This window comes from Geotrypetes seraphini, chromosome 4 (assembly GCF_902459505.1).
Source record: "Geotrypetes seraphini chromosome 4, aGeoSer1.1, whole genome shotgun sequence".
Classification (NCBI taxonomy): domain Eukaryota; kingdom Metazoa; phylum Chordata; class Amphibia; order Gymnophiona; family Dermophiidae; genus Geotrypetes; species Geotrypetes seraphini.
Window position 1 is genome coordinate 126,962,149 of NC_047087.1, and position 25,763 is coordinate 126,987,911.

General features: G+C 43.5%; 1 protein-coding gene across 1 annotated transcript in view; it reads left to right on the plus strand.

Annotated features, from left to right (window-relative positions):
- The first annotated feature begins 10,891 nt into the window (after positions 1-10,891).
- The window catches only part of ETS2 (ETS proto-oncogene 2, transcription factor), a 57,586-nt gene continuing 42,714 nt past the window's right edge, over positions 10,892-25,763 (plus strand). The window contains exons 1-2 of the mRNA XM_033941958.1: positions 10,892-11,528; positions 24,957-25,033. Of these exons, the coding sequence (XP_033797849.1) occupies positions 24,962-25,033 (72 nt within the window). The 5' untranslated portion in view covers positions 10,892-11,528; positions 24,957-24,961. The remainder of the gene's footprint in view (positions 11,529-24,956; positions 25,034-25,763) is intronic.

A 25,763-nucleotide genomic window follows, 5' to 3' on the forward strand; every position in this document is an offset into this window, starting at 1 on the left:
GCCCCCCAAGCATAAGTGGATAAGTCCACGGTGAGAACTTTCAGATGTGGAGGTGAGTGGAATAGCAGTCCTCTAGGAAGATTGGAAGAGCTCATCCACCACTGTAGCGATCATCAAAGAGACAACGTGACTGTAATGTGCTGCAAAAGAGGATTGAGGGCTTGAGACCACAGAGATGCCAGAGACCATTGAGGTGTCCGGAGGTGAAGCCTTGCAAATGGAGTTGCATAGACTGTGGAGGCCATGTGTCCCAGGATGACCATCATTTGCCTGGCTGAGATGGAGGGAGTTAAGAAATTTGCTGGCAGAGCTGAATCAAAGCATCTTGCTGCTGCAGGGGAAGAAACACCCTGAGCTGAATAGTGTCCAATTGTGCCCCTATGAACTGGAGCGTTTGAGAGGGCAAAGTTGTGACTTGGGAAAATTGATCTCGAAGCCCAAATGTTGATGGACGAGTATTGTCCGATGGGTCGCTAAAAGGAAGCCCTGAGAAGAAATATCCTTGATGAATCAATCGTCCAAGTAGGGAAAAACTTGAAGATCCTGAGAGTACAAGGCTGCTGCAACTACCACCAGGCACTTCGTGAACACCCTGGGAGAGGATTCCAGGCCAAAAGGTAAAACCTTATATTGATAATGATAGTGTGCTACCTGAAACCTGAGAAACTTCCTTTAAGCTGGATGGATAGAATGTGAGTGTAGGCCTCTATGAGGTCCAGAGAGCATAGCCAATTGTTGCGATCTAAAAGAGGATACAAAGTCGCCAGGGACATCCAAAACTTTTCCTTGACTAGAAATTTGTTGAGGCCTCTGAGATCCAAGATCAGTCGATGACCTCCCGTCTTCTTTGAGACAAGAAAATAGCGGGAGTAAAATTCTTGGTTCTTCTGTGCTGAGGGTATATTCTCGATGGCATTGAGAAGGAGAAAATAATCTATTTCCTGAAGAAGAAGAGATGTCTGATAAGGGTTTGAAAAAGACTCTCTTGGAGGACCATCTGGAGGAACAGTGAGGAAATGAAGAGAGTACCTCTCCTGAATGACCCTTAGAACCCAGAAGTCTATGGTCATCAACTCCCATCGCTGAAAATAGAGTTGAAAACGACCTCTGATTGGCTGTGGGAGGGAATGAAACAAAGGAACAGTGGCTTTGCTCTCTAGAAGCCCATCAGAAAGACTAAGTGAACTTCAGAGGAGCTGCTGGTTGAGATTATGGGGTACATTGTGCTGTTTCTTCTGCTGCGGTTTAACAGGAGCAGAAGGTTTAGTTGAAAAATGCCTCTGATAAGAACAGGAAGATTTAAAAGACTTTATAGTAGCTGGTCTTGTTTTGGATTTGACCAAAGCATTCCAATGTTTCTCATGGTCAGTGAGATTTTGGGTGGCATTTTCAATAGAGTCCCCAAAATGTTCTTCCCCCAAATATGGGATATTAGCCAATCTGTCCTGGAGATTAGTATTAGAGAATGACACGAGGAAAAAATCTGTCCCCGTCACTGCCCTATCACCGGACCACCGTCCCCTTCACAGCCCCGTCCCCGCCATCCCCTTCACTGGAAGTTGCGTTAGAGGAGAAGCTTCTGCCCACACACACGTGACTGCAGATACAGGCAGGCTTTGCTGGCTTCAATAAGTTTCTTTTCTAAAGCGCCGTGAAGGTAAGGGGGAGGGGGGAGGGAGATAGATTTGGCCATAGGTAGGTAGGGAGCCACATGCGATCGTTGACCGCGTGCCTTCCCTCACTTAACTGCGGGAAAGGCCATGGGGCGGTGAATAGCCTGGTTCCTGTGCCCACAGTGAGCACTACCCCCCCCCCCCACACACACACACCATTTCGGTGGGTTGCTGCGGGTAATTGCTATCATGTCATTCTCTAATTAGTATCCATATTTGCCATTTGAAACCAGGCTAAGCATCTTATGGCTACAGACATGGCAAAGGCCCTGGAAATTCAAAAGTATCATAAGCAGATAGGACCATATACTTCCATAGTTGAGTGAGAGTGTGAATAATGGACTGAAACTCCTTCAGATGTTTAGTAAGAAGATATTTCTTATAAGAAGGAAATTTCTTTAGAAGATGTTTCATGTAACAGGAAAAATAGAAATTGTAATTAATGACCCTGTTTGCCAACAGGGAATTCTGGTTTAAACTCTGGATGGATTAGACTTCTTTAAAGTAGATTCCACCACTAATGATTGGTGCTGAAGCTGTTGCTTGTCAAAACCTGAAATACAGACGATTTTGTAAAGAGAGTCCAACTTTCTGGGAGCCGCAGGTATAGTGAGAAGGATCTCCCAGTTCTTTAAGGATTCCATGTAATGGGAGTTTTAAGAGCTCTTTAGGAGGCTGATCATAATGTAGCATCTCTAAAAATTCAGCACTATATGCAGAATCAGCATCAAGTTTGACAGAGAGATATTTATCCAATTGTCTAATAAATTTGGTGGCAGAAAGTCTCTCAGTGGGAGATTTCACTCTAGGAGGAGACCGGCATGGAGATTTTTCCTTAGATGTGTCACAAATCTCAGTAGAGGAAATGGAGAAGTCAGCATCTGAATCAAACTGAAGATGCGGACTTCTCCACATGGTTGTGAAGATGAATTGTTTGCACCGATACCCATCAGATGATGAAGTTGAAGCTGAAGTTGTGGACTATGAATGTTTAGAAGCATGGTCAGGAAGATGCTTCTTTTTGGACGAAGTCAGTGTGGAAGACTTGGTATGTTTAGAAGCATAATGAGAAGAGTGATGTTTCTTACATTGGATCAGTGTTAGAGACCTGTGACATTGGGAAGCATCTGCAAGAGAATGGTGTTTCCTCTTGAAAGAACATTTGCTGGAATGAGACGGCAATGATCGACGATGCCTTGATGAACTTGAATGACAAGAAGATGCTGTGCAGTATTGATGAGATGATCGGTGTTAAGAGGTGCTTCGATGAGGTACCGAAGAGCCAGACCTCACAGTGTCATGCTCAGGCTGAGCCGGTACCAGAGCAGTCAGTGCAGAGGTCATAAGGTGAAACATGTCACCAAATTCTAAGTTGAAAAAACGCATCCAGCTTTTCCCAAAAAGACAGCACCAGTACTGTCAGCTTTTCTGCTGGTACCAAAGGTGCCTCGACTCGCCTCGGAGAAGGTAACTCCGATGGAAAAGAAGCGAGTCTTAAGAGAGGTTATCACTTGGCCGGCATGATTGGACTCGATGCCATAATGGCCTGCGACACGGACCGGGAAGCTGGTGGCTTCTTAACAGGCTTACCAGAGGGAGCGATGTCCTCTGACACCAGTGTTGGTTTTGATAGCTGGGAAGTTTTATCAACGTTCATGCTGGTGCCAAATAACTTTTCCTGCTTTAATTTGTGGTTTTTGATGGTATGATTCTGAAGCAATGAACAACATGCACAGGACTCAACATGATGTTCCAGGCCCAGGCACTACAGACACCAGCAATGTGGGTCGGTGAGAGATATGGGCTATTGACACCTGCTACACTTCTTATAACCCATCAATGGATGGGACATCGATGGGAAGAGCACCTCAGGCAAATCAAACTCAATGACTGAGATGGACATGTGACACTCTGCTCTCTAGACTAGCCCACAGTTTCTTCCTTGTTCCTCTTCCTCCTTCCATTGTTATGACTCCCTTACTTCCCCTCCTACTGGTATTAACGATCCCCAATCTCTCCCCAAGTCACTGAATCCCTTAACACCTCACCACTCACTCTTTAAATCCATTGCCTCTCCCTTCCTCTTCTCCACTCTAAAGATCCAACACTTTCTCCCTCTCATTCGATCATCCAGTCTCTTCCTGCTTGAACTTCACCCACGTCACAGCAGCAGGAGCTCTCTCACTTCTCCTACCCTCACCCATACCATTTTCACCTCCTCTAGCTCTCTGCCTGCAAGAGGAAAAAAATAACCCCCGCTTTATTATTTTTTTTAAAGAAAGAAAATAGGGAGAAAAGAAAATACACGAGAGTGGGAAGGCAACAAGGCAAAATTGAATGACATTCAAAAAATACAACTTAGCTCCGTGGAAAACTAAAAACGGAGGAGTTGCAAGCCTAGGTCGGGCAGGAAGGCACTCTCACAAGTGTGGTGCGGTCAGTCATGAACTTTTTTAAAATCTTAATGTGGCAATACACTTTTTAAGCTGTCTGTACCAGGGCTCCAAGGATTACGTCACCAACATGTGAGAATATGCCAGTATTCTCACCAGAAATTTTTTCTAGCTGGGTGGCACGAAAAAATAGCTGGGTGGGAAGGGACGGGGAAATATGTTGGTGCAAATTTGATGCTATGCAAATTAACCCTTCCTGCTTACAGTGAAGGAGCAGGAGTTTGGAAGAGGGTTGGCCCACGACCTGGAACGCTATGAAAGATACCCCTCCCTGCTCACGGTGAAGGAGTAGGGTAGGGGTGTCCAACCTTTTGGCTTCCCTGGGCCACATTGGACAAAAAAAATTTTCTGGGGCCGCACAAACACCAACACTAGCTGATGAGCAAAAAAAAAAGGCTGAGCAGGTCCCAAATTTGCAATCACTAATGTAGAAGATGTACGTATCTAATAATAAACCTTCATTAAAGGGACACTGTGGAGAGGAACCCAAAAAAGCAGTAATTCTTACCCTGACTGAGTGATCCTCCACGCACACCGCTGACAGTGGGAGCAGCCACAGGCTTCCGCATCTCCACTCTGATGAGCAGGGATGCGGGTTCCTGGTTCTCCCATTCACTTCTATTACGGCTATGGTGAGCCTCTTCAGAGGTGAGCCTCATCAGAGCGGGGATGCTGAATCAGCTGTCAGCAGCGCACGTGGAGGATCATTTAATCAGGGTAAATATTACTGCTTTTTTGGTCCTCCTCCCTGCCCCCCTCTTGATTTTCATGTATGCATGAAAGCAGGGGCAGCTTGAGGATATTGCCTTTGGCTGCAAAGCTTGGAGATTTTGAGTTGCCAGACTGGAGGAAGATGTCTTCAGTTGGCAGGGCTTGGGAATCTCCACTAGCTCAAGTATTTATAAATTGCACTCAGGCAGGGAGAAGCTTTGGTGCTCCAACACTAATTTTGGGCTCCAGTCCCTCCTCCAAATCAGCTGTATATGACTACACCACTGAATACAAAAATAATTGTGATGCAGATATCCCAAAGCTAACATATTCCAGTTAATAAATACATAATAAAACAATTTTTTCTACCTTATTGTCTGGATGTTTTGTTTTTCCATCATTTTGGTCCAGTTTCTCTTTCTGCTTTTTGTCGATCTTCTACCAATTCTCTTTCCAATGTCTGCTGTCTAGTTTTTCTCCTCTTCTCAATACTGTTCCATTCTTTCCTTATGCCTATCTCCAACGTATTGATTTTTCCCTTTCAGCCTTCTTAACTTTTTCTCTTTTATGCCTCTGTCCACTCAAATCTTGCCTTCTTTCTCACCCTTCTTCTTTATAAATGTTCAGCTACCTCTCAATTGTCCATCTTCTCTCAGTCCCTAGCTCTCCCATTTCCTATCTCACTCCTTTCCCAGCCTCCTATTTCCTTCTATCTACTCCCCATTACCACATTTCTACCACTGTACTCACTGCTCTCTCACTCATCTTGTCATTTTCCTTTTGACCTCATCCACATGGCTCACCACTTTCAGAATCCCCCTCCCTCTTTCCACTGGTCAGGCTGTAACTCTCTGTCCCTTTCTTTCCATCTCCTGCCTAGCATCTTCTCATCCCAGTTCTCTTCCCTCCTGCCCTCCCATGGGTCCATCTCTCCTCCTCTATCTCCATGGTCCAACATTTTGCTCCCTCTCTTTTCTGTTTTCTTTTTCCCTCCCCCTTTGATGCTGAACAATGAAATGGAGGGGAAAAAAAGAGAGATGCTGCATCTCTGCCTTCCATCCACAGACCTAACATTTCTCCCTCCTTCCCTTCCCAAGATCTAACTTCTCTCCCTTTCTCTTCCCAACTGACCCCATCCCATCTCTCCCCCTGCCTGCCTGCCTCCCTTCCCCAGGTCCACCATTTCTTCCTTTCTCTTCCCAACAGTTCTCCCTTCAAATATCTTTTTCCCTCTTCCTCCACACCAATGCTATAAATTCTGTGCAGGGTATCAGGATTATACAGGTAAGATGAACGAGACCATTTCTAGAATGCTTTTGAAGAGTTATCAAATGTATTTACAATTGATCTGGATCTCTAGAGCAGTGTTCCTCAACCTTTTGACACCTATGGACCGGCGGAAATAAAATAATTATTTGTGGACCGGCACCAGTCCACAGACCGGCAGTTGAAGAACACTGGGCTAAGTCATGCCCATCTCCACTCAATCTCTGCCCCAAACCCCGCCCTCATAATAGTACTAATTGTAACATCATTTGTTCCATTCATTTTTCATATAACCACACAATATAATTGTATTAACAACACATAATGCTTAACCACAAAATTAAAATACACAAAGCACACCGTATGCTTTTTAACAATCATTCCTAAAACAGATAACCCCATGCAAATGCAGGACCAAAAACTAAAAGTACTAATATTTACAAACAAACCTAAGATGCAAGCCTCTGCAAGCAGTACAACCCCAGACGAAAAGAAACAAATGCATTTCTTCATGAATAGACAAATCAATAATTAAATTTAAAAAAACAGACAAATCAATCACTAAATTAAAAAAATAAAAGCATTTCCCCTACCGTTGTTGTCTCTCTCCCTCCATGTGCCTTGCCTTCTGGCCTGCCCCCCCGGTGTTATCTTTCGGCCGGCCCACTTTGCGATCAATGCAGCATCTTCGGGCCGGCTCCCTGAGTGCTGAATTGCACAAAGCTGTGGGCAGCAGCTCCTCGCATGCGTCCCGCGCCTCATCTGGAAGCCTTCCCTCTGATGTTGCGATGTCAGAGAGAAGGCTTCCAGTTCAAGCGCAGGCCGCATGGAGGAGCCTTTTCCCATGGCTTTGTGCACTGCAGTACTCAGGAAGCTGGCCCAAAGATGCCGCGTTGATCGCACCGTGGACTGGCGGCTGAAGAACGCTGTCTTGGGCCCGATGGATGTGCCGGCCCTGTGAACCGGCAGAAAATTTCTGCGGACTGGCACCGGTCCACGGACTGGCGGTTGAAGAACACTGCTCTAGAGCACCTGGTTTGGGGCATTTCCATCAGCTGTGTGCAGTGATCTTTTATCCCTCTACATGAGGAACTATTCTCTGGGAATAATTTTTAGTCTTCTTCCTTTTGGATAGACTGATTGTCATTCAAATAGTCATAGCTGCCAGTGCAGAAATTAGAAATAAATTTAAAGAAATGGGTGAAGTTATTTTGGTCTGTTCCCTTTTTGTACTGTATATGAAGGTTTCAATCCCTTATACAAAGTTCTGAGTTTATTCAAGACCACATATATGAAATACCCCAAAATACTCACCAATTTCACCAATTAATAATTCAGAAACTCCAGTCAGAGTCTCAGGACTCCTACAGTCACTTTGGTTCGTGGGACACACTTTTTTTGCAAGCCCCGCACCAATCCTCTTCCCTGTCTCTACTCCAGGGGTGTCCAACCTGCAGCCCAACAAGGAGTTTTGTACAGCCCAGCTTCTCTCTCCCTCCGGCGGTAGTTTTCTGGCCGGCTCCCTTCTGCAGTCGGCTGCGGGTGGCATGGCTCCTCGCGCATGCGATTTATGGCTGATTCGGAAGCCTTCTCTCTAATGTCGTGACGTCAGAGGGAACGCTTCTTACACAGCCACAGATCGCGCGCGAGGAGCCGACGCCACCCGCAGCCGACTACAGAAGGCAGCTGGCCAGAAAACTACCAGCCGGAGGGAGGGAGAAGCTGGACCGCAAAAAACTCCTTGTTGGGCCGCGGATTGGACACCCCTGGAGTTGGACAGGGAAGAGGATTGGAGCGCGGCTTTGATGCTGGTGGTGCGGATGCAAGATGAAAGCCGGGCGCTCACCTAAATTAACTGGGCGCAGCGCCCGGCTACAACACGCTAGGGAGAACACTGTATGCTGCCTGCTTGACTGGGATAATGGATGTTTCCTGTCTTATAGGTGGTGAAGGGTGCTGAATTCAGATAGATGCAGCCTTTCCTGGGGTCAGAATTGTAGGATCCTGGTACATCCTGACACATCCTGGTATTTCATGTGCTATTGATAGGGAAAGAGTGCATGGAATGGATGTTTCCTGCCTTATAGGTGGTTAAGGGTGCTGAATCCACATAGATGCAGTCCTTCTTAGAGTCAGAATTGCAGGATCCTGGTACATCCTGACACATCCTGGCATATTCTGTGATTCTGATGGGGAAAGAGTGTATGGAATGGATGTTTTCTGCCTTATAAGTGGTTAGGGATGCTGAAATCAGATAGATGCAGCCCTTCCTGGGGTCAGAATTGCAGGATCCTGGTACATCCTGGCATATCCTGTTCTTCTGAAGGGGAAGGAGTATATGGAATGGATGTTTTCTGCCTTATAGATGATTGAGGATGCTGAAATCAGATAGATGCAGCCCTTCCTGATGTAGAATTGCAGGATCCTGACAGATCCTGCTAGATCCTGGATATCCTGCAAATTCTGCACATCCTGGCATAGCCTGTAATTCTGATGGGGAAAGAGTGCATGGAATGGATGTTTTCTGCCTTATAGGTGGTTGAGGATGCTGAAATCAGATAGATGCAGCCCTTCCTAGAGTCAGAATTGCAGGATCCTGGTACATCCTGGCATATCCTGTGCTTCTGATTTATGGAATGGATGATTTCTGCCTTATATGTGGTTGAGGGTGCTGAAATCAGATAGACGCAGCCCTTCCTTGGGTCAGAATTGCAGGATCCTGACAGATCCTGCTAGATCCTGGATATCCTGCAAATCCTGCACATCCTGTGATTCTCATGGGGAAAGAGTGCATGGAATGGATGTTTTCTGCCTTATAGGTGGTTGAGGATGCTGAAATCAGATAGATGCAGCCCTTCCTAGAGTCAGAATTGCAGGATCCTGGTACATCCTGGCATATTCTTTGCTTCTGATAGGGAAAGAGTGTATGGAATGGATATTTTCTGCCTTATAGTTGGTTGAGGATGCTGAAATCAGATAGATGCAGCCCTTCCTGGGGTCAGAATTGCAGGTCCTCAGTACTTCTTGGACTCACCTGAAAACTCAGGGAGTCCATCTCCTTGCTCCTCTCCGTGTTCTTCCTAGCCTCCGAGGGTAGGTGCATGCCTTCTTCCGGTAGCTCCTCCACTCGTGGGGAGCTAGTAATCTGAGGAGGTGGGGGGAGGTGCCCTAGCGTCGGGACTCAGCGTTGTTTCTAGCCCCAGGGAGATCGCCTCATTTCCGCCCCTCTGAGGCGTCTCCAGCGGGGGTGCCGACGCTGCCGAGATATCCTGCATCCGACGCAGGAGTTCTTCAATATTTCCGAAAGAGGACACCGCAGAACGCCGCGAGGCTTCAGCGGCGCTGCGACCTCTCCTCTTCGGCATTTTCGGGTGAGTAACTTCCCTCTAGGAAGAGTTTTAAGAAATCTCCTCCGGCGTGCTGCTCAGCCTCAGAGACCATCGGCCATCTTGGATCCGTTCCAGAACCCCCTGCCTTATAGTTGGTTGAGGATGCTAAAATCAGATAGATGCAGCCCTTCCTGAGGTCAGAATTGCAGGATCCTGGATATCCTGCAAATCCTGCACATCCTGGCATATCCTGTGATTCTGATGGGGAAAGAGTGCATGGAATGGATATTTTCTGCCTTATAGGTGGTTGAGGATGCTGAAATCAGATAGATGCAGCCCTTCCTGGGGTCAGAATTGCAGGATCCTGATACATCCTGACACATCCTAGCATATCCTGTGCTTCTGATGGGGAACGAGTATATGGAATGGATGTTTTCTGCCATATAGGTGGTTGAGGGTGCTGAAATCAGATAGATGCAGCCCTTCCTGGGGTCAGAATTGCAGGATCCTGACAGATCCCGATAGATCCTGGATATCCTGCAAATCCTGGCATATCCTGTGATTCTGATGGGGAAAGAGTGCATGGAATGGATGTTTTCTGCCTTATAGGTGGTTGAGGATGCTGAAATCAGATAGATGCAGCCGTTGATGTGGTCAGAATTGCAGGATCCTGGTATATCCTGACACATCCTGTGCTTCTGATGGGGAAAGAGTGTATGGAATGGATGTTTTCTGCCTTATAGGTGGTTGAGGATTCTGAAATCAGATAGATGCAGCTCTTCCTGGGGTCAGAATTGCAGGATCCTGGTACATCCTGACACATCCTCTGCTTCTGATGGGGAAAGAGTGCATGGAATGGATGTTTTCTGCCTTAAAGGTGGTTGAAGATGCTGATATCAGATAGATGCAGCCCTTCCTAGAGTCAGAATTGCAGGATCCTTGTACATCCTGGCATATCCTGTGCTTCTGATAGGGAAAGAGTGTATGGAATGGATGTTTTCTTGCCCTATAGGTGGTTGAAGGTGCTGAAACCAGATATATGCAGCTCTTCCTGGGGTCAGAATTACAGGATATTGGTTGGTCCTGTGCTTTTGATAAGGAAGGAGTAAAATATGTGGATGTTTTCGGCCACTGTCTTCCTCCACCCGTTCACTTTATTTTGTATGCTATTTTTATTTCTTCTTTCTAGAACATATTGATTATATTTTATGCCTCTTTCAGTTCCCCACAATCACTCCCTGCAGCAGCTTCCACTATTTAGCTCTGCAATTTGTACCAGCTGAGTTGACTTATTTTCTGTGTTGACTGATTTTCTATCATTCTGCATGAAGTCCCCTCCCCTTTTGCTTACATCATTGTCTTCTGCCATGCCCACTCACAGAAGAATAGAACTGCATCATAGGGGGCAGGACTTTACAGATAAATTCCCCACTGAAAGACAGCCTGTTGCTGTCATTAAAAATGAGCAATCTTTTCTTAAGGTGGTCTGCCCTACATCCTAGAGATACTGAGAATCCTGCAAATCCTGGTTTTTTACCTGTTCCGAATGATGGTGTTAAAAGGGGCTCATTCATTCCTAGCCACACACTGCCAGTGTGTGTGTGCGTATACTGCTGTATGTGCACTGTTGGCTGTGTGTTAAGTACTTCTGTGTATCGGTTTGCAGCATTGGCTCTGTGTGACTGCCATCTTGCTCGTGTGTGCACGCGCGCTCAATCTTCACTGTTTACTTTCGTGCGTGACACTGCACAGAGCTTTTGCCTCTTGTCTCTGCTTCCGCTCGAGACGACGCAGTCGGGGCGGGAAGAAGTCGAGCTCCTCCCCAGACCGGCAGCCTCCGCCCTCGCGAAAGTAGGACGAGTGAGAAAGCCTCGCGCTTCCTCCCCTGCAGCAGTCGCTCGCTGGACTGGGAGAGCCGAAGTGAGGGAGTGCGCGTGCGTGGTTTGGTGGCGAGTCCCCCCTGCGGGTAGTGGAATTACAGTGTGGTTCGGCTTTATTCGTTTGTGGATTTTAAAGAGGCGACAGGCGAAGAACTGGTGGTGTTGGGTGGACACTGGTACTAGACGGTGCTGCTGGAAAGGAACCCAGCGGGATAGGTAAGGGATATTTTCACTTGTGCTCAATTACCCCTTCCTCCCCTCCCCCTATTTCTTGTTTTTTCCTTTTTATTCTTAATTGCCTTCTCTTGTAGAGGCGAGCCGCTCCGAATCAGTGGGGGACGTGGAAAGTTCAAAGATTGAAAAGTAGTTAGAAATCGACATAAAAAAATGCGATAAACGCTTTTATTTACGAAAAAGCCTGCACAGGCAGCAACCTTGTTTGTGGAGCATCTGTTTAATAGGAAGTGGCCATTGAAACAACGAAGTGCGCAGTTTTTCAGGATTTCTCGGTGGCTGATGTTGTTGTTATTTAGATTTCATGAAGAGATTTACAATACATCAGGTACTCTTTAGTATTTTCCTTATCTGTCAGGGGAGGCTCCCAATCTTACTCTGGTACCTAGTACAATGGAGTGTTAAAGTGACTTGCCCAGAGTCTACTTTAAATATAATAGGCTATCATCTTGTCTGGTTCTTAGCTTGAATGCATCTTTTTCTGGTCTTATTTTGGATTTTCAGTTTGGTTTGGTTTTATTTTGTGAGTTCCAAGTAGCTTGTAAATAAAAAGGTGTGATCCTTTTTATTATGTAAATGTCATAAATCAGTGTAGGCAGTGCTGCTTTAGTTTCAGGAGATGTGTGTTTCAAAAACGGAGGAAAAAGCCTCAGGCAAATGCCCTCCCACCACCACAATGGTGGAAAAAGGTGGTTGGGTGGTAATCTTCATTGGCAGAAAACCTCCATTGCACTCCCTGTTAAATAAACTATAAGCAGGGCTGTCTATTGCATAAATAAAATAAACAGCTGTCTAAGAGGTAGTGCTGTTATGTTTATTTCATATGGGTTAGGGCTTGAGAATTTGCGTATTCCCATCTGAAACTTTGATATGCCTATTTTGAAATTATTCTATGTAACACTGTTAGTGTGGTCTTTGTGATAAACAAACCAACAGCTAGCATCAAAATTGAAAAAGGGCTAGTTTTCATTTTCCTTACATACTGTTTTCATGTCCAGAATGTAGGTGTTGTGGGCTTAATCTTTTCCAAATTCATTTTGACCTATGAAGATTGATTAGCAGAATACATGTGTTTTGTTGTACAAAGATTGTCAAATATACAAGTGCACAATATTATTCATATAAGAGGAGGAAATGCCACAGATCAGGGCTTTAAAAAAAATCGAAGTGCTTAAACATTTGGTGCTTGGCAGAAAATACCTACACTAGTGGAACCTGAACCTGGGAGAGCTGTAATAGTCCTGGAATACTTCCATTGCTAAGCAACTGAAAGGAAGGGACCTGGTGTTTGAAGAGTACCTAAATTGGGAGGGAGGAGACCACCTGGAAAGGAACAGAAGGAAAGGGAGATAAAAATTAAAATAGTAAAAAAATAAATAAATTGGTATTTCTTGGTTTCTAAAAAATTTAGGGTGCCTCCCAGGTTTAAAAAAAAAAATTGTGCACCCCTGCTATAAACAGTTTGTTAATACCCTTTGCTCATCGTAGATATGTGCACACACGTTCAGCCCTAAATGTGTGTTTCCAAGTTTATTAAAATTTGATATTCCGCTTATATATTGTCTAAGCGGTGTACATAATTAAAAAGACTAAAATATATAATTATTCAGGATATCACAATGATAAGGACATACAAACATGGTCAAGAAGAGGCAGGGGAAGAAATATAATAAAAGGGAAACACAGAGTGGGGGAGGGAAGCTAGAGCCTTGTCTGGTAGAAAATGCTTATGAAGATATTAATAATCAAAGGCATCCTTAAACAGAAATGTTTTCAAGTTTGATTTAAATTTAGAGAGAGAGAGGTATCTTCATGGAAATGGGATGGCATATTGTTCTATAGCGTTGGAGCAGTAACAGAGAAAATTGATTTTCTGGTCATATCATAAATTATGTGACGGGTTGAAGGGATCTCTAGCAAGTTATGATTGTTGGAACGTAAGGATTGTGAGGGAATATATGGAGTAAGATATCTGTTGATAAATCCCGGGGATTGTGTCATTTTTGTTTTAAAGGTTCAAAGAATAATTTTATAAGTCAGTCGATATGGGTAACCAGTGTGCCTTAATTAAGAGAGGGGTAATATGATCAATTTTTTTTCTTTGCTTTGAATAGAAGTTTGTCAGCGGTGTTCTGGATTATTTGGTGTCTTCTGAGTTATTTGGGGAGTAATGCCTTTATATAAGGCATTGCAGTAATCCAGTTGTGATATGACTAGAAAGTGTAAAATGATGAGAAGGGGTTTCAAGGAGATAGTCCAAAAATGTTTTCATAGATTTCGTATAATCCATTCTATAGTACTACCGTATATACTCGAATATAAACCAGGGTTTTTGGGCCAAAAAATTGGCCCAAAAATGGGGGTCCCGGTTTATATTCGGGTCATCCCCCAGTGACTACCCTAAACCCTCCTGGACTTCCTGCAGGCCTGCCTTAGGCCGGGACAGGAGGGATTCCTCCCATCTCCTGCCCCGGCCGACACTAACAATTACCACCCTTCCTCCCTCACGTACCTGTTTGTTCCTTGGTGGTCCAGCGTGTATCCCCCACTGAAATCTTCCAGAAGATTGTAAAGGTAAGTAGCCAGCGGCGCACCCAGCAGCAAGCTTTTCGTACTGTTGGCCGGCCCTGCACTGCTCCTTGATTGCCTGCCACAAGAACTTGTGGCAGCCTATCAAGGAGCGGTGCAGGGCTGGCTGGCAGCACGGAAAGCTCGCTGCTGCGTGTCGGCTTGGGTGCACCGCTGGCTACTTACCTTTACAATCTTCTGGAGGATTTCAGCGCGGGATACACACTGGACCACCAGGGAACAAACGGGTACGCGAGGGAGGGAAGGAGGGAGGGTGGTAATTGTTAGTGTCGGCCGAGGCATTAGATGGGAGGAGTCCCGGCCTAGGGGAATGGTTACCGGTAATCTGCTGGCTGGGATAGAGGGCAGAGGGGAGTATGGGACAATCAAGCCATTGTGACATCACTGATGATGTTGGCTCTTTTTAGGGGGAAGAGGGTACAGGGAAGGAAGGTGGGACAGTGTTCAGAGCCTGGCAAGGAGGGGGAACAGTATTCAGAGCCTGGTAGAGAATAGGACTGAGTGCAGGACAGGGAGGGAATGGGGGCTGAGTGCAGAACCTTGCAGGGGAGGGTGTGACTGAGGGGACACTGGTTGCAGGTCTGGCAGGGCATGGCACTTGAACATTAAACCCCCGACTTATATTCGAGTCAACAGTTTTTTTCCCCCCCCCCCCCCCCCTTTTGGGGGGAAATGGGGGTCTCGACTTATATTCAGACCAACTTATATTCGAGTATATACAGTAAGTTGTTGTCGAATGTCACTCCCAGTAACCTGATAGCTGTCATTGTCTCAAGTACTTCAGAATTCAGACAGATAGGGGAAGCTTACCCAACAGTAAATGCTTGTCGCTTTAAAAGATTTTTGTATAGAACTCTTACATTTCGGGCAGGCAAATTGAATGGCTGATTGGGTAATATTATTATGCATGCTCCATCTTATTTTACTTTTAGAAAATTAGTAAAAACACAGTTTGATCAATTTGTAACCTGATTTGCTGTTTTTATTCTTTTATCTTGTATGTATTTCTGATGATTTGTATTGTATTTTTTTTCACTGATTGTCCAGTACTTCTCATTATAAACCGCCTTGAACTATTATGGCTTTGGCGGTATACAACAATAAATTATTATTGCTTAGCTAGTTGTGCATTTTTTCACCTCCACAGCAGCTCCCAGACAATTTGCTCAAGGCTGATGTAAGCACTGCTGCAGCCATGCAGTTGCCAGTGCTGCATGGAAGCAATTTTAACAATTTTAAAACGTTTTTAAATTTAATGGGTGGGAAAGAGAAGCAAACCAGCTACAACAGCTTCTTTTCTTAAATTCTACCAGATTAAATCCAGAAATATTTAAATAAATTTCCTTTGTTTTTCCACACTGGGCAAAATTTTTTTCCGGAAGTTGCTTTTATGGCTTGTGCCACTTTATGTACCATGGATCATGACATTTACTTTTTTAAAAGCCCTTTAAAACACCTGGCCTCAAATTGTTACAAAGAAACCATGTTCATCTGGCTTTTTGTTACAGAGAGAGAGCCTTTATACATATCTGATATTTCTAGTTAACGTTTGGTCTGTTTTAACTTTTGTCTTCTGGTTTTGTATGTAACATGAATAACAAGTGTAAAAGGAAACAATTTATCTTGAAGTATAGAAGTGTTTTGGTGGACATTAGCTTGATTACATTATTCCAGAAGTTTTAAGGCATGTTAACCCCCCTTAACCTCCACATATACACGCCCTACTTCAGGGGTTCCCAACCTGAGGTGCAAACATGGACTTTCAAGAGGAGTGACTATGGCTTGTGTCACTTAGTGACGAGTCATCACTCAGCCAGTGTGCCTTGAGCAGTGATTGTAGGTGGCTGTGATATTACTTTTGTAGGGGGTGCAAACATTAATAAAACATTTCCTGGGGGGATATAGAAAAGGTTGGGAACCACTGTTCTACATGTATGTTTCCACATAGGTCAATCGGCAAACACTGTAAAAGTTGAATAACATATTATACCCATCCCTTTTGCAATAAAGGATAAAAGTGCTGATGCAATGTAGCACACCTTAGGCCTATGGTTAATTATACTAGGAAATGTGTTACTCTTTAATATGTTTGATATTGATTGGTTATATATTTAAAATCACTCAACAAGATAATATTGTTACAGCATTCTGCCATATATTAGTCATCAGGGTCTGGCTTACAGTGCTTTGTAATTGCAAAACATCTGACCAGACACACATCAAAGCTGCTTTTTATCTTTTTTGTATCTGGATCTGAAAGGCAGGTGCAGTTTTTATGGAAGGTTCTTGACACAGACAGCGCTCCATAAAACAGATACCATAAAACAGATATGCTAACCAAGCCTGCTGGTTGAGCCACGCTCTCCCTTGTCTCATACGGTTCCATCTTGATAGCCCACAGCACAGCCTTTATATTCATATAATTGATTTGGATTTAAGTACTTGCCTTTCCAAATCCAAGCTCAAAGCAAGTTATAAATTTGGGCACAGTTGGTAGGTCCCTTCCAAAGAGAATTCTGTATATTCTGAAAAGTCTAGAACTATAATCCCCAAAACAGTGTTCTGGTTGAAAAAGTTAACATGTTTTCCTTAGCGCCGGCAACAGATGAATCCAGAGACAAGTGGGATTGCACACATCTACCAGCAGGTGGAGATAGAGAACTGACTCACAGGTGTATATCTTGGATGGAATCTCTCCTGGCCAGCCAGTATGCTCTATCTCCAGCAGGTTGGATGACTGCTATTTCTCTAGGCTCCTAGCTTCAGCTACCGGCTTAAGTTTCCTGGATCAGAAAGGTGAAATTCTCCTGTGGCTTAGGCCTCAGTTGAGCTGTGGGATGTTGGCTGAACAGTACCAACTTTGGGGGTAACACCTGGGTCCTCTCAGGTCCCTTCCCCACCCTCTCCACCTGAAGAACCCGAATACCTGAGGAGCTTTGTTGGTTTGAGGACTTCTTTCCCATAAGTGAAAAAAAAAAAAAGAGCCCGAGTCTGGTTTTTCCGGTGGTGTTTGCCTTTCGAATTCAGGAGGAATGTGAACAGCAATTATGCTGGGAATGGTGCAGAAGCAAGGTAAGCGCCGCACATCGTCAGTAGTGGCTTCCACCACAAGCTCAGGAGATGTGTCAGCGGTTAGTTTCACCCAGGAGTGCGCACTGGCGCCACTGATAAAAGGAGCACTGGACGAAGTGAAGTCGGCCCCCTCGCGAGAGCAGGCCACGGCAGTGAGTGAGCTCCATCCGTCTTCTTCAGCGGGGGCAGTGAGTGTGTGGCTGTTACAGGGAGAGGCAGATGGGGAGGATTCGAAGGCAGGCACGCAGCTCTTCTCTTCAGAGTTTGTCTGGTTGCTACACAATGCTTTTTTTGCCGCAACGGACAAACCCGGAGGGGAGGATTCAAGTGGTAGAATGGCGCAGGTATCTTTGTCCTGACTTCAGTTAGGGGTGGGGGAGGGCCAGCAAGTTGCCAAATGGCACAAGATAGTGCAGGATGCAGAGGTTTTTTGGTCTGCTAACTCTGAGCAATCGTTTCCCTTGTTTGACCCCGAGGAGGCAGATAATGAACAAGATATGGAGGTGGAGGTGGGAGCAGAGGTGGTTGATTCCTCTGTATTGAGATTTTTTCATAAAGAGGAGCTAGCTGCATTTATCTCCAAAGGAGTAGACTGTCTGCATATTTTTCCTCCTGACTCGGGAGTGATTAGGGTATCCAATCCCCTGATGGCTGGAACGTAGAAGCCTCCTAGAGCCTTCCTGGTGCATGAGGCCATGCAGGAATTAATATCAGAGCAATGGACCGCTCCGGAGTCAGGTCTCAAGGTAGCTAAATCTATGAGGCGGTTGTGTCCTGTGACTCGAGAGGAGCTGGATAAGTTTCAGCTTCTGAAGGTGGACGCGTTGGTGACAGCAATTTCTAGAATAACTACTCTTCCAATGGAAGGGGGAGTGGGACTTAAGGATTCACAGGACAGGAAGCTTGAGTCTACCTTGAAGGCTTCAGTCTAGGATGCGTTTATGCCTGCGGTATTGGGCAGCGGACGCAGCCTCTTAAGTTACGTTTAGTACATTTGCCGTTTAAGGGTCAATTGTTGTTTGGAGAAGACCTGGAGAGGTTAGTTAAGGAATTTGGAGACTCTAAGTCTCAGAGGTTACCAGAGGATAGGCTGAGTTTGTCTCAGTCACCACCCTCTAGGCCACATTTTAGGGATACCAGGCGGTATAGCCCAGGGAGATCAACATATAGTGCATCATATGACACGTTCTACAGTGCCAGGTCAAGGTTTGCTCAGAAGCAATCTGGGTGTCCTACCAAGCCTTCTTCTGCCCAGTCAGATGGTCCTCAGACTTTACGGTCTGCTAAGTGATGGGTCAGGGGATCCTTCTGTTTGGGGAGAGGGACGGCTGGCCTCTGGGGCTGTGGGCCAATTGGTATAGGACATTAGGTCCTCATTGTTATTTTCGTGAGTTACGCATTGGATTCTTCTCTCACAACGTAGATTGTGTTGGAATCCCCCGTCTTCTAGTTATCTGGTGGGATACAGGGAGTTAAGCAGGTCTTACTTCCTCATGAGGCTGCTTGGGGGGGGGGGTTTCCCAGAGGTTTTGGATGAGAGTAATTGTGCTCTGGCACTATCCGTATGTTCTTTATGATTTCAGAGGTCGGTACACCTCTTTATTCTTCCTGGTAGTAGGAAGGGCTGTGCGGCCTCTAAGGCCTTAGATATTTTCATCTGTCAGGAAGCGGCTGGTTGTCCCACCCGGTTTTAGGTTTGCATATCACTTGTCTCTGGATTCATCTGCTGCTTTTCCTTTAGACGCAGCAGATGAATCCAGAGCCCCACCCTTGTGTGTTCTCAGAGGGGTTTTTTTGTTTTTTCTCTTACAAGTTGGTTTCCTTGGTGGATCAGAATGTTCTTTTTACTTATGAGAAAGAAGTTTGTTGATATGGGGCTGAATTGTTGCTGATGCTTTGGCAAGAGCGATACTGGCTGGCCAGGAGGGATTCCATCCAAGATATTCACCTGCAAGTTAGTTCTCTATCTCCACCTGCTGGTAGATGTGTGTTATCCCACTTGTCTCTGGATACATCTGCTGCGTTTAAAGGAAAGAAAATTAACAGTTGCTGTACAGCGAGAGATTAGAGAAACTGGGTCTCTTCTCCCTTGAAAAGAGGAGATTGAGAGGGGACATGATCGAAATATTCAAGATACTGAAGGAAATAGACTTAGTAGATAAAGACAGGTTGTTCACCCTCTCCAAGGAAGGGAGAACGAGAGGGCACTTTCTAAAGTTGGAAGGAGATAGATTTCGTACGAACGTAAGGAAGTTCTTCACCCAGAGAGTAGTAGAAAACTGGAATGCTCTTTTGGAGTCTGTCGTAGGGGAAAACACCCTCCAGGGATTCAAGACAAAGTTGGACAAGTTCCTGCTCAACTGGAAAGTATGCAGGTGAGGCTGGGCTCATTTAGAGCACTGGTCTTTGACCTGGGGGCCGCTGCGGAAGCAGACTGCTGGGCACGATGGACCACTGGTCTGACCCAGCAGCGGCAATTCTTATGTTCTTATAATTTTACCGTACCTTATTAGTCACATCTTTTCTTTTATTAAGTGATTTTGGCTGTGTCTTGCAAGAAGCTCTATTTTTGTAGAAGTTTTACCTGTGACCTGATGTCGGTAATAAGTAGTATTTATTCCTGCTGTTTGGTGTGTAGTGGCTGAGAATGATCGTGTTAAGCTATTCAAGTTTATTTATGGCTTGATATACCGACCATTACATATATCTGGACGGTTTACAATATTAAAAATTAGAAAAATCTAATAAAATTTAAGATTTAGGGCTCCTTTTACTAAGGTGCACTAGCGTTTTTAGCGCACGCAGGATTTTAGCGTGCGCTAAACCCACGCTACGCTTCTAGAACTAATGCCAGCTCAATGGTGGCGTTAAGGTCTAGCGTTCACGGCAATTTAGTGTGCGCTATTCCATGCGTTAAGACCCTAACGCACCTTTGTAAAAGGAGCCCTTAGTTAATATAAAATAAAAGGGGGGTAAAACTAGGACTAAGACAGATTAAGACTTGTTAAAAACAAAAGGTGCTAGGGGATAGGGAAGTTTTAATTACAATATGTAAATAAAAATAAAAAGAAGGGGTAGAGGGATAGGAAGTAACAAGAGGGAGACGGGGATGTCGCTTCTTAAAAGCATTAAAAAAATATTCCCTCATTAATAGGCATCTTTAAAAAGAAATGTTTTAATATTTGTTTTTAATTTATTTAGGGAATTTTCACTTCGCAGATAAAGTGGCATTGCATTCCAGAGCAATGGTGCGACTATAGAAAAAATGGAATTTCTAGTATAGTATAGGTCCTTGATTGAGGGTGCTGTCAGTAAGTTTTGAATGGCTTGTTATAGGCCAAAAAAATCCCCATTTTATTTTTATTGCCTAATGGTGAGTATATCTGCTTTTTCTATAGTGAATAGCTGAGAGCTGCTTTTAAAGAATACATCTAATAGGAAATACACCTAAGTGTTCACTATTGCAAAATGTGCAGTGCTGTATACAGGATCCTTAGATTCAGCTGAACAAAGTGAATCTCAATAAGAAATAGCTGTTATTCAGCATTGTGATATAGTGATTATATCACAGTTGTGAACACAGAAACTCTAGTTCATTTCCTTTACCAAAGTTGGACAAGTAGTACTAGGAGGGTAGAAATAATTAATAGTAGTAGTACACAAATGCTCAGATTTATAGCTATTTGGTACAAGTATATGAATTGCTTTGTATACTATTCCAGAAGACATTATGGTAAGAAACTTGGCAGTGGCCATAGTAGATGTTCTGCCCCACATTCATGGGAACAGATTGCTTGCATTGAAATATGTACACAGAGTGTGTTTCTTTAACTCAAGCTCTCCAGTGTGTACTGCTGTATGCTCAATGGGCTGGAGCCCCCCTCTCTTCTGCCCGTGCAGAGAGCATCAATAGGAAAGTATTGTTACCCATCTGGTTTACACCTTTCAATCTGCTAGCCTTGAATTTACTTGCTTTGAATCTGCTAGCCTTTAAGTAACTTAGTATTGCTAAACTTTGAATCTGCCAATCTGGAGCAAAATATTATCTTTCATAGAGTATGTGAAATACACTTCTGGTCATTTCTACCTCTGGAATGTGTTGGTAGAATGTTGATTTAGTAGAAGACAAAATCCTAAGAACAACTGAACTGTGAGTTTATTTATTTTTTTGTTTTAAGTTGTATTAAAGAAGCTTTGTTTAAGGAACCACAGAGTCCAGTCTGATAACACAGGTCATAGAAACATGATGGCAGATAAAGGCCAAATGGCCCATCCAGTCTGCTCATCCACTGTAACCATTATCTCTTTCTCTCTTTGAGAGATCCCACGTGCCTATCCCAGGCCCTCTTGAATTCAGACACTGTTTCTGTTTCCACCACCTCTTCCAGGAGACTGTTCCATACATCTACTACCCTTTCCGTAAAAAAGTATTTTCTCAGATTACTCTGGAGCCAACACATCATTTTCATCAGAGTTAATGTTGGTGGGTTTTGTAGTATTTTTCACTGCTGATTTCAAATCTGTGTTTAGTTTTTCACTAGCACGTCGCATTTTTGTAATAAAGCTCATTATATATAATTATAAACGTTAATTGGGCGCTATATCATGCGTTTATAGTATAAATGTATAAGGAGGGTTAACGACAGTTGTCTTTGTTTTTTTATGCTACAGACATTGATTACGATGATTAATGTCAGTCTTTATCATGCCAAGACATTGTGCTAATCATCCAGATAGTTTCTGTTACGTCTGTGGTTCATTCATGACGAAAGCACAACGTTGCCCAATTACTGTAGATCTGGCTCAATTGACGAAAGGCAGCGATGTAATTTGCAATCCCAATGATATGGAGGGAACCGCGAGACCATATTAAAGATGGCTACTTTTGCCTTGTGAACACAAGTGGATTCTCAGCTAAAACTAAGCACAAAATTATATATCCTACTGTGGATTCTGCTATTAGGCCTGTTTCTCATGATGACTCACTGCCTGTCCCTGTACCTCCACAAGATAGACTTGCTTCTGTGGAACATGATGAGGAACGTGATGATGATGCAGCAGCTGGTCACAATCCAGAATTATCTGATCCTGATGATGAAGATTCAGAACCAGAAACCAATACACAAGCTGAGCTCAATGATCTTATTCGTGATCTAAATCTTTCAAAAGAAAAAGCAGACCTTCTTGCTTCAAGGCTTAAGCAAAAGCACTTGGTTGCAAAAAATGCTAATATAACTCATTACAGAAAAAGGAATCATAACTTAACAACATTCTTCACTGTAAATGGCTCATTGTGCTTTTGTCATGACAACAACAGGCTCTTCAACAGTTTGTCACAAGTGCATTGTCCAGATCAGGGGTAGGGAACTCCTGTCCTCGAGAGCCATATTCCAGTCGGGTTTTCAGGATTTCCCCAATGAATATGCATTGAAAGCAGTGCATGCAAATAGATCTCATGCATTTCATTGGGGAAATCCTGAAACCCAACTGGAATATGGCTCTTGAGGACTGGAGTTCCTTACCCCTGGTCCAGATGAATGGCGTCTCTTCATTGATTCTTCACAGAGAAGCTTGAAGGCAGTGTTATTGCACAATGGAAACTCCAAACCAAGTTTACGAATTGTCCATTCTGTTCATCTAAAGGAGTCTTATGAGAATATGAAGAATTTACTAGAAGCAATCAGTTATAAAACACACCAGTTGAACATCTGTGGTGATCTGAAGGTCATTGGCATGCTAATAGGAATCCAAGGTGGATTCACTAAATGCTGCTGTTTCCTGTGCTTGTGGGATAGCAGATCTGAACATTATGTCAAGCGTGTCTGGCAGCTAAGGGATACATATACCCAGGGACAAGAAGTGTAAAATTTATGCCATTCGTTTTAGAGCCAGAAATCTCATGAAATATTTATTCTACCTCTTCATATCAAGCTGGAGTTGATGAAGAACCTGGTAAAGGCCATGGGTAAAATAAACTTGACAGGTTTTCAATATCTTGTTAAGAAATTTCCAAAAATCAGCACGGCAAAACTAAAGGAAGGATTATTTATAGGCCCACAGATCAAGTCCATTGTGCAGGATGAAGATTTTAAGCAATCACTCTCAGCAGCTGAGCTTGAAGCTTGGAGGCATTCAAGGGGTTAATGGGAAAACTTTCTGGGTAACCATAAGTCTCCTTCATCAAAGGAAGGAGTTCAGAATCTCCTTGACTCGTATCAGAAACTTGGCTATCACATGTCATTAAAAATACACTGTTTTGCACTCACATCTTGACTTTTTTCCAGAAAATTTTGATATGGTGAGTGATGAGAAAGGAGAACGTTTTCACCAGAACATTCAGTTAATGGAGTGTCGCTACCAAGGTTTCTGGAATAAGAGCATGATGGCCGACTACTGCTATATGTTGTGCCGTGACAATCCAGACACAACTCACAAAAAGAACATAGTAAATGATGGCAGATAAAGACCCAAGTAGTCCATACATGCTCCAAAAATTAATTATTTAGTTTAAATGGTTCTTTTTCTTAGATATTTCTGGGCCAGAAACCCAGAGCCCTGCCCAGTAGTGTGCGTAGGTTCCATCTACTAGAGTCTCCATCAATGCTTACTCCAGGCCATCTTAACCATCCCAGCCATTTTTTGAAGAAATATTGGTTGCTAAGTGACACAGTCCAGTGTAATTATGCTATGCTGTGTGCTTATTTGACTTTGGACTGAAAATACTGAACATTTCTTTAAGTTGATGCTGCAATTCTTAAAACCTTAAATGCTAAAACACTATAAACTAACATTAGTCATAACTTTAAATGTTTATGTGACTGAAAAAAACTAATAACAGATCTGAAATCAGCGTGAAAAACTGATTTAGAAAAAGGTGCTGTGTTGTCAGATGATTCAAAAAAAAAAAAAAAAATTATTGCCTTATGTAATTATAGGCTGCAGGTTCAATGAGTTTAAGTTGCTGACAATCTTTAGAGCCAGAGTGAGATGTCAGGACAGAAGTGGAAGTATTCTTATCTGTGAATTCTGCTGCACTCTTGTCTGTGATATGTGAGAAGGACAAAAGGATGCTGCTGAGGAGGAGCACCCTGAACTGTGTTGCAGCTCTTCCATGCATGTCTCATAATCACATTCCAAACCTTTAAAGTTATTAAAGTGTGAGAACTTGACTCTGAATACTAAGTAGGGAGAGATGCTCTTCAGCTTAGTATCATTTGGGTCTAATTATACTAAAGTCCGCTATACATTAGCACACGGTGTTAGTAAACAGGTCTTACTGAATAAAATGGGACCTGTACTAATTTAACATGCAGTAACAGCATTATGCTTTAGTGCATTTTAATAAATGAGGTCTTTGGTGATTCAGCACCAGTGAAAGGTAAATATTTAGAATTTTACATAGATGTAGTTTAAGCCGTTGTGCATGCAAGTGTGGTTCAAGGTTGATGCCAAAGGGCAAATTCAGACTGTACAAGTATGTGCAGAGTTCCTGTGCCACATTTATCAGATTTAAAGCATTACCATGATTCCCAAACCTGTACCATAGGAGATGCTGTACATCTGACTGGGGAATCTGGACTGAAACCAACAGCCTGTTTTTCACTTGAGCTTTTCTTCTATAAGGCTCTAATATGGAATACTATCTGTATCAAAGCTGTTGCAGTTGTTTTTATCATTTTGCAGAAAACCCGTGGGAAAAGATGCATTTGTAAAATTGTTTCTAAAAGTTGGTGTTTGTTTTCCTTTTAGAGCTAATGATGGACTTTGAAATAAAGGGTATGGACCAAGTAGCTCCTGTGTATAATGGCTACAGAGGAACACTAAAGGTAGGTCAATGCTGTATAAGGGTTACAGATCTAACTATGATAGCTGTCATAATATGTTGGCGTACTCTATCAAATGCTGAGCTATATTAAAAAACAGTTTTCCAGTTATAACTGTCAGGAACCAAGAAAGAAGTGGCTGGGTCTTATCTGCAAATGATAAGTTATTGGGCATGTTTCCAAAGGAATTAATGAGTCAGAGAGGCAGATTATTACCAAACAGCAAAAGGAATAGTTCAAGAAGTTGCTTCTTTCCAGATGATATCTTTAGCAGATGTGCTTTTAACCCTTGGATAAAAGTCCTTAAAGTAGTTACTGTCTTATTTTAGAGAGTTTGTACTTTTTAACAATTGTGATAAGTGTGATTCTCGTTCCTCTGTTGCCAGCTGCTGCAATTTTTGCTAAATCTACCTCATTTTATACTTCCATATAGAGCATTAATCCACTCTGCATTTCCATATCTCGTATACAGTCAAACTTTTCAGTTTTCTGCTGCTGTGAGGAAGAAGGTGGTGGGAAGGTGGAGGGGGTGCTGAGGTACAGGGCCCAATATTAAAACAGCCCCCCAAAAACTAGGAAAATATGGGGGTGGGAATTGTGACACTTTTGCTTTTTGTCAGGATTATTGTTAAAGGTACAGCCAGCTGGTTAAGAGACCTGGGCATATAGCAATGTATAGCTTTGATTTAAAGATAAAGTAAAGGTACAGAAAATAAATTGAGGCACTGCATCA